This window comes from Lactuca saligna, chromosome 3 (genome assembly GCF_052625555.1).
Source record: "Lactuca saligna cultivar CGN05327 chromosome 3, ASM5262555v1, whole genome shotgun sequence".
Lineage (NCBI taxonomy): Eukaryota > Viridiplantae > Streptophyta > Magnoliopsida > Asterales > Asteraceae > Lactuca > Lactuca saligna.
This window is the reverse complement of record NC_136419.1, coordinates 217,748,098-217,757,709: the sequence shown is the minus strand read 5'-3', so window position 1 is coordinate 217,757,709 and position 9,612 is coordinate 217,748,098. Positions and strand designations below refer to the sequence as shown.

General features: G+C 35.4%; 1 protein-coding gene across 1 annotated transcript; it reads left to right on the top strand.

Moving 5' to 3' along the window:
- The first annotated feature begins 3,994 nt into the window (after nucleotides 1-3,994).
- LOC145036380 (uncharacterized) lies at nucleotides 3,995-5,126 on the top strand. The gene is made up of 3 exons (XM_078984825.1): nucleotides 3,995-4,478; nucleotides 4,524-4,598; nucleotides 4,663-5,126. The coding sequence occupies exons 1-3, from the start codon at nucleotides 3,995-3,997 to the stop codon at nucleotides 5,124-5,126; spliced, it is 1,023 nt and encodes a 340-aa protein (XP_078840951.1).
- Nucleotides 5,127-9,612: the final 4,486 nt, after the last annotated feature.

Below are 9,612 nucleotides of genomic sequence, written 5' to 3'. Positions count from 1 at the left end.
AATAACAATAACATTTAAAAAACAAAAATATATAACTTTTAAAAAAAAAAAACTTAAAAAAATATAAAAGAAGCTAATAGTTTTATTCTAGAAAAAAAACTAATTTAAAAAAAAGCATTAAAAAAGAAAATAATAAAAAATTTAAGAAAGTATTGCAAACGTTGTCTACAAAGTTCGTAAAAAATTACACACGTTAAAAACAATGTAACTGAAATTGAAAATATTATTAATAAAACGGTAAAAAAAAAAAAAAACAAATTAAAAAACTCGTCGAAATTATAAAAATAAATTGTATCACATCCGTAAATAAAAATTTAAGAAAATCAAAGTTTAAAAAAAAGAAATTAAAAAAAAAGTTATACAAAAATTCTTAAAAACACACTTAGAAAAAATGAAAGCTGAAGAGGTTATAAGAGGCAAGTCAAGTGCTGCGCCACGCAGCACACGCGCAGAGGTTTTGTAGTCTGAAGTCTTCCAAAAAACAAACTGCTGCGAGAGGGAAAGTGTTGCGCGTGTGCTGCGCCGCACAGCAATAAATGGTTTGAAGAGGTTTTTATAGAAATACAAACAACACCTTGATGCCTAAACCCTGGCGACTATGTAGACTTAGGTTGTGTTTGTTTTTTTTTAAAAAAACTCTTCTAACCTCTTAGTGCTGCGTGGCGCAGCACACACGCAACACTTTTAGGTTCGCAGCAATTTGTTTTTCTGCAGACTTCGGGCTTAAAAACCTCTTCCCCACACAGCACTGGACTTACCTCTTCTAACTACTTCTAACCTCATCTAAAAAACACTCTATGCCCTAAACAAAAAAAAAAAACGTCGCTGCCTTGTTCTTTCTCCTTCTTCTTCTCGGCAGCCAACTATCAATCTGGTCCGACTTGACTCCAGCCTCCGCTGCCACCCATCGCCGGTCGCCTTCGTCGTTCCCCTCTGCAACGTCCATCGCCTACGCCGCTTGCTGCTGCCCTCGATCTTCACAGGTAATTTTTTTTCTGATTTCTTTGAGCACCGATTCAATGAAATTGAGTACAAATTCTGTGATTTCTTATGCATTTGAGTACCGATTCTTTGAATGAATCAAACATAGGAATGTTAAGTGGGAATGGAATCTCAAATTCGAATACCATTGTATAAAGTATGCATAAAAGTAGGAAAAGAGTATGGTGATTGTAATTTTTCTTCATACCCTAGTTTTTGCATGACTGATAGCTGCTTCAGAATATATTCACATGACTGATCAATAAAATTATAACAAGATAACAGATTCAATCCAGCAATGAAGTCTTCAGTCTGTATAAAGCCTCATATGAAACAGAACTTCAGTTAGAGTTTATCATAAGAATGAAATCACAAACAAACACATGAATGAACAAAAGCAAAAAGGAAAAGAAAGCATGTGGCTTTACAATATTGCAAATATATGATTATATTATAAATTATAAGGCTTTTGTCTCCCTCTCTGAAGCAAATAAAAGGGAGATTTATATCATTATAAAATTTACAAAAAAAAGCTATCCATTCCCTCCCTTTTTCTCCTAAATTGAAAGAGGAAAACACTTTTTTAGGTGTAACAATACTAAAGTAGTTAAAGCCTATCATTTGGTCCCATAAAACCAATTTCAAGAACAAGGTGTAAGAGTTTATGCATCATGTTGTAGCATTTTCTCAACATGATAATAAAAAAGTTTATTAAATAAACAGATTACTTTATATTTTTTATTAGCTACAACTTGAAAACAGAAAACTGCTTTGTATAATGTGAACTACAATCCCTAATTTCTCAATTTATCATCTGGAAATTATAATATTCAAGCTCAATTATTTTTTATTTTATTTTTTTTTTAGGACCAATTTTCTGATTTCTTGCATGCCCTCGGTTTCTAGATCAGTTATTATTATTTTTTTTTTTTTTTGATTTCTTATTGATTTGACTAACGATTTTATGAAATTGAGTACAAATTCTGTGATTTCTTATGCATTTGAGTACCGATTCTTTGCATTTGAGGACCAATTTTCTGATTTCTTGCATGCCCTCGGTTTCAAGATCAGTTATTTTTTTTTTTTTTTGTTTTTTTTTTCTGATTTCTTATTGAGTAACAATTGTTGCTGATTTCTTATTTGAGTAACGATTGTATGAAATTGAGTACAAATTCTGTGATTTCTTATGCATTTGAGTACCAATTGTATGAATTTGAGTACCAATGTTTTGATTTGAGTTAGGATTTTGTTGCTGGGATGTTACAACCTTTGTTAAAATCTTTGTTGAATGTAAACTTTATGATATATTGTTCTTTAAACAGATTTTATGCTAAAATTTATATTTGTTGAATGTTGAATGTTGATTTATGTTGATATCATAAACTTATATGTAAGTTTCCATGTTGAAATCATAATCTTTGCTTAATTGTTTTTTTTTGTTTATTCATGATGTATTGTTGTTGAATATCCTAAACTTATTTGTTGATTATGTTGGAATATGATTAATCTTTGTAGCTAAAGTATGTATTCTATATTTTTTTTTTTTGTTATTAGCAATGGGAGATAAACATACATGGACCAATGAGCAAACAAAATGCTTATTGCAAACTTGTATTGAAGAAGTGCAAACCATGGGTAGAAAAGGTTTGAGTTTGCACAAACAATCATGGCACAAGTTAGGAACAACTATTAAGGAAAAGTATGGCGTGGATTTGAATCAACGACAATTAAAAAACACCTATGATAACCTTAAAGCCAAATACACAGGATGGTTATACTTAAAAAACAAAACTGGAAACCTTTACAACCCACAAACAAATACTTTTAACTTAACAAATGAGGAGTGGGAGGACTTTAAAAAGGTATACATATATACATATATACATATATATATATATATATATATATACACACACACACACATATTTATTCTTATATTACTTTTGTTACATTGATTGCATTTAGGGACATCCGAAAGCCGCTTCTTTGAAAACCGTCCCATTATTGTTTCCAGAGCTTTGTGCAGAACTCTTTGATGGAAGCAGTGCATCTGGTAATCTCAGCTATGCCACATCCCAAACACCATCGGGATCATCTTCTTTCCATGGCGCACCATTACAGCTTTTGGACGCCCCTTCCATTAACATAGATGAAGATGATTTTTTTTCCAATCATACAAGTGAACATTTTACTCAGACTCCACCTTCTGCTGCTTCACCTTCTGCTGATTCACCTTATGCTGCTTCACCTTCTGGTAACCCCAACAAAAGGGCTAAACCTTCAACTCCTAGACCGCGAGCTCCCAGTGCCTCACCTGATCCACCTTCTTGTGCCTCGCCTAAAGCTTCTATTACTGCTGATGATTTAGCACTGGAGATGCGAAAAGCTCTACGCCATTTGACTCAAGGGCCAACAATTCCCCAGTGTTTAGAGAAGCTTGAGTTGCTCGAGTTAGACCCAATAGACCCTATACGATTTGCTGCGTATCACATTTTTGGAGGGACCATGAATATTAGAGAGATGTGGGTAAATTTGCCTAATGATCCACAAATATTAAGAGGATGGATCGAGATGACAGCTACAAGTTTAGGAGTTTTAAAGGATGGAAAGATTGTTCGTTAAGTTTATATGTTATTTGGTTATTTGCTACTTGGGATTTATGATATGTTTTGGTACTTGAATGTTATTTTGTTATTTGGTACTTGAATGTTATTTGGTTATTTGCTACTTGGGATTTATGATATGTTTTTTGGTACTTGAAATTTATGTTATATTTTTTTGGTACTTGAGATTTATATTATTATCTTATGTTATATTATTATCTTATGTTATTATTATTATCTTATGTTATTATCTTATGTTATATTATTATCTTATGTTATTATATGTTTTCTTGATTAATAGGTTTGTAATGGATCACGACAAAAAGATACTACTCATAATTCTTATGTACTTGTATGTCCGCTACTTTTGGAAGAGGGGTGTCAAACGAGTGCGGGACAACGATTTGGAAATGTCAGGACATGAATTTACGTTAGAGTTACTTCACCGTAATCCTCTACAATGTCTTGAAGTGTTACACATGTCTCGTGAATCATTTGTCCGAGTATGTGCTCATTTTAGAGTAAACTACACGTTAAAGGATAGCAAACATGTGTCGGTTGAGGAGAAGATGGCTATGTTTTTTATGATGATCGGTCATAACCAACGTTATGTGATTATCAAGCGGAGATTTCAACACTCAAAGCAAACAATTCATAAGTTTTTTCATGAAGTGTTGGCCAAAATGTTGCTTTTCGCACATGACATTATAGTACCAACATCTTTTAATCCGAATCCAAACATTCTGGGACATAATAGGAGGCTACGGCGGGTGTTCAAGGGAGCAGTTGGTGCACTTGATGGCACTTTGATACATGCTGTTGTCCCTGCAAACAAACAGGATTTATATAGAAGTAGGGGAAATGGCGATTGTTACCAAAACGTATTGGCAATATGTGACTTTAACATGATGTTTACGTTTGTTGTTGCCAGTTGAGAAGGGATAGCACACGATTCTAGAATTTTATCAGAAGCATTAGCAAATCCACATGCACCATTCCCGCTTCCACCTCCAGGTAAATTTATGGTTATTTAAATAGTTTTATCTTTATTTGAAAATAAATGACTTTTTTTTTACAGATAAATATTATCTATATGATGCCGCCTATGCAAACATTCGAGGTTTTATGGCACCGTACCGTAATGTTAGGTATTGGCTTGGAGATTTCCGTCGAAGACGTGCATTAACGAATAAAGAAAAATTTAACCATGGACACACAAAACTTCGGAATGTCATTGAGCGTGCTTTTGGTGTCTTGAAAGCACGATTCCCTATACTGAAGAGGATGGCACCATTCTCGTTGGTTACACAACAAAACATTACTCTAGCATGTTTTGCGCTTCATAATTTTATAAGAAGAGAGGGACTACGTGATGAGTTTTTTGCACGATATGATGAACCAAATGTCTCGGTTCGGAATAACAATGCGGTCGTTGATAATGATGAATATGAGATTCCAACACATGGTACTGCTGCGGACCATGAATATATGAGCCAGTTACGGGATGAAATTGCCGAACAATTGATGCAAAATATGGAATGAAAATTATTAAAGTTTGGTTGTATGAATTTTATTTAAAAATGTTATTGTAAGACTAATTTCGTTATTTGAATTTTATTTCAATGTTTTAAGACTACGATTATTAAATTTTTGGTATTAACAAACTATTTTCAGTTTATTAAATTACTTTATTTTAAATTTTTTAATATCTGCATACGTTAAGAAAACAAACATGCTTCTCATTACAGTCTGCAGCACTTTGGTCCACCTCTTCTGCTGCAGAGGTGGTCCGCAGACTTCAGACAGATTCACTTCGGAAAAACAAACAGCACCTTAGTGCCTATTGTGTTAACCTTGGCGATCATGCAGACTTGATGCCTAACCCCTGGTGACAATGCATACTTAGTGCCTGTTTTGTAAACTGTGGCAACGATGGACTTCGTGACGATTCCTTAGGATAATCCTTAGGAATAAATGAATGAGGAATAACTGATTCTTAGGGTAGATCCTTAAGAGTAAAGAAGATAATGGGGATCGGTAATTGGGTTGATTGTTTGATGTTTAAACATAATAATTATATTATTGTGGGTTGAAAACCCTATGTACTCACCAGGTTTCCCAACCTGAACCACTCAGTTTATTTATATCACAGGTGACGATGTGAAGTCACCTTACACTGAGAGATTAAGGAGATATAGATCACTAGTGATAATGAATGTAAGTTCTGTTTATGCTTGTGTTTTTGTATTGTCGATCACATCCCAAAAGTTTTAAAACGAATTAAAAATACTTTTCTTCAGAAATGCTTTGATAACATATTTATGATTTTTTATTGGGAACAAATTCTGCAACATTTTTATTAAAACAGGTACTCTGATTTTTCTAAAGCATAAACAAAATCGGTCTTTTCTGGCCGTGAAAATGGGGATGTCACAGTTGATATAAGAACATTAGTTTAAGCGAACTAGGAATAGGGATTTATTTCTAGACTTAAACTAAGAATGCTAAGCAATGATTGTGAGGAGTGTGTCTTAGGTAATACACCTGAACAGACACAAGCACTAGCTTATTTAGGGAAAATATCTAACATGTTTTTATGTGTTAAATGATTTATGATGCTTAATGTATAATCGGATATTTGGTTTGTTGCTGACTGGATCTAGAAACTTTATGTGTTCAAATTTCTAAACGTTTAATTATGGTATTAGAACTGGCATGTAACCTTTCGGAGTAATAGGGAGATTTACACATCGATCATAAATAAAGTCTTTCCTATCTTAATTCTCGCCAGTACACACCGAACATCCGACTTGGTGTATAGATCGACATGGTGAGCACTCAAAGCGGAATTAGAAGTGGAAACCCACAGCCCAAACCACAAGTGACTAAGAATGCACCAGAAGTAGCAGTTGTATCTGGGCTAATCACGATGGCAGGGGTACAGGCAATGGTGCGGATAATGCTAGATCAACAGATGGAAGAAACAAGGTGTTTACTTCAACAAAGTAAAAACAAACTTACTGTGCCAGTACACCAGACACCTACTCTTAAGGAACCAATCTGGGTTGAGGTTGGCAAGAAGAGGAAATTTGAGGGAACTTCAAGGTCCAACAAAACCAACATGTTCTCACAGTCTGGAGGATGAAGAGGTGAAGCAAAATGGTGTTACAAGTATGGAAGGAAACACAACGGGGGATGCCATAAGGAAGTGACCTGCTTCAAATGCGGGAATACTGGTCACTATGCCCCCAAGTGCTCAACCAAGGAGGAAGTTTGCCTTAAGTGTAGTGGAAAGGGACACTTCAAGAGAGATTGTACGATAAGGGATACAACGCCAAATGTACCGCTGAAGCACTATAAGGGATGCGACGAAGAAGTAACTTGTTACAGGTGTGGAAGAATCGGTCACTATTCCAAGGACTGTACATATAGGGATAAAGTATGTTATATGTGCAGAGACAAGGGGCACATGTCTAAGGACTGCCCAAAGAAAAATGAAGCAGCGAGACCGAATATGCCGCCAAAGCCGAAGGAAAGAGCATTCCAGAGGATCCTTGGCGAAGCTAGTGACAATTTAAGGTTTCAGGAGTGAATTCTTGATATCCAAAGATCTAGTTATGAAGTAGCTAAAGTATCGTAGGAGTAGCCTATTATATGCATAGTCTAGGGTGAACTTGACCACCTATGTAATTGTTTCAAGAAATTATATAAAAACCTTCATTTTGATTTCTGATGTGTAGAATGATTGTGTGATTTTATTACATGGTGACTTGGATACACTACAAGACAATACTTGGGACGAGTATGAGTAGGTGTGAAAGGTAGTAGATGCATATACTACCGGAAGCACAAGACTCACACTTGGATCAGGGAAAGTCACAAGGTTACCAAGAAGCTAGTAATTGATACCATTTTATCCAAGTATGCTATTACCATCGTTCCGGTAATGACTAAGAAGATTGTTGTTATTACGACCCTAGTTGTCATATCAAATTGAGTCCGACTATGATGAGTATGTTACGTCATTCAGAGCACCAAGTTCGATGTAGCATCTAACTTAAGCCAGAAGATTGAAGTGAGAGATAATCAAAGCGATTAATAGAAGTATCGCACTCGTTGTTAAAGAAGTTAGTACCTAGAAATGCTACATGTTAAAATGTGATTCTATCACACTAGAACATGAAGGAAGGTATATTCCATTCTGGAATTTGACTCTAAGAGACCTGAGTCTAAGCGTTGCGATACACAATGAGAGGTCATTGGAACATGATCCATCAACCTATTTTGGAAACCAAACAACTTATCTTAAGTTTGTTAGGGAGAAGAAGGAGTCTCCAGTAAGGATCGAGATTATGACTTGAAGGTCATAATTTGAAGTCTAACGTGTTATACGGAGCATGTGCAAGATCAATCACCGCTTGCAGTCAAGAAGACCAGGAGATTGATACGCATTCAAAGAAACATAGAAGTTAGGATTATTACCTAGGATGAAGAGATAATGTATGGAGTCATTGTACAACCCTATTTCGTTGATGATTCGGGGATGTAATCATCCTAAAGGGGAGATAATTGTAACTCCCGTAGATCCGGGCTAGTCAATTTAGAGACAATAGGCATCAAAAATGAGTTTTTGATGGAAGATTATTTAGAAGGAATTAACCAAGTTATAGAATATGTCTCAAGGGTTCTGTACATATAAAGAACGCCAAAATCCGAGTTATAACGAATAGGTTATGGCTCATCGAAGTTTTATGGCAAAATCGGCAGGGCACGGGGAGACGTAAATAGTGAATTTACGATGTGAGAAGCCTTTTTCCCAAATGATGTCCCTGTCATTCAGCAGAGTATGGATGACAACCACGGACTATTCTAGACAGTCCAATTGAACACTAGCAGGCTCGCAACCTGTAGGTGTTATGAACGATGTGTTAACCCAGTGTACTCTAAACCTTGGCAACCATGCAGACTTGGTGCCTAAACCTTGGCGATCATGCAGACTTGATGCCTAAACCCTAGCGACTATGTAGACTTAGTGCCCGTTGTGTAAACCTTGGCGATCATGAAGACTTGATGCCTAACCGCTGGCAACTATGCAGACTTAGTGCCTATTGTGTGAACCGTGGAAACGATGGACTTCGTGATGATTCCTTAGGATGATCCTTAGGAATAAATGAACAAGGAATATTTGATTCTTAGGGTAGATCCTTAAGAGTAAAGAAGATAATGGGGATGGGTAATTGGGTTGATTGTTTGATGTTTAAACATAATAATTATATTATTGTGGGTTGAAAACCCTATGTACTCACCAGGTTTCCCAAGCTGGTCCACTCAGTTTATTTATATCACAGGTGATGATGTGAAGTCACCTTACACTGAGAGATTAAGGATATATATATATATATATATATATATATATATATATATATATATATATATATATCACTAGTGATAATAAATGTAAGTTCTGTTTATGCTTGTGTTTCTGTATTGACAATGACATCCCAAATGTTTTAAAACGAATTAAAAATACTTTTCTTCAGAAAATGTTTTGATAACGTATTTATCATGTTTTACTGGGAACAAATTCCGCAACATTTTTATTAAAAGAGGTACTCTGATTTATATAAATCATAAACAAAATCGGTCTTATCTTGCCATGAAAATAGGGATGTCACAACATGTGCGCTTCTTTGAGAAGTAAGTTACGCACATCACCCACTCGTGGTACCCAAACTCTTCCTTGGAAGCACTTCAACCCATGACTATCCTTTTCCAATGATTGTATTACTCCAACTACTCCTTCACTTTTCCACTTCTCTTCCTTCGAGGCTTCCTCCTGACTCTTTCTCAAATCATCTAGTAAGCTGGTGGTTACCTTAATCTTCATCATTCGAATCTTAGGTGGTTCTCTTCTTTCCTTACGACTTAGTGCATCAGCTACAACATTTGCCTTCCCTAGATGGTACAATATCTCACAATCATAATCGTTTAATAGCTTCATCCACCGTTGTTGCCTCATGTTCAAATC

Bases quoted from the DNA above. Each gene is read 5' to 3' on its own strand.
- LOC145036380 (XM_078984825.1), top strand. From the start codon at position 3,995: ATGTCAGGACATGAATTTACGTTAGAGTTACTTCACCGTAATCCTCTA. The intron at 4,479-4,523 runs GTGACTTTAACA...CCAGTTGAGAAG, and splicing joins CCAAAACGTATTGGCAATAT to GGATAGCACACGATTCTAGA. The intron at 4,599-4,662 runs GTAAATTTATGG...TTTTTTTTACAG, and splicing joins ATTCCCGCTTCCACCTCCAG to ATAAATATTATCTATATGAT.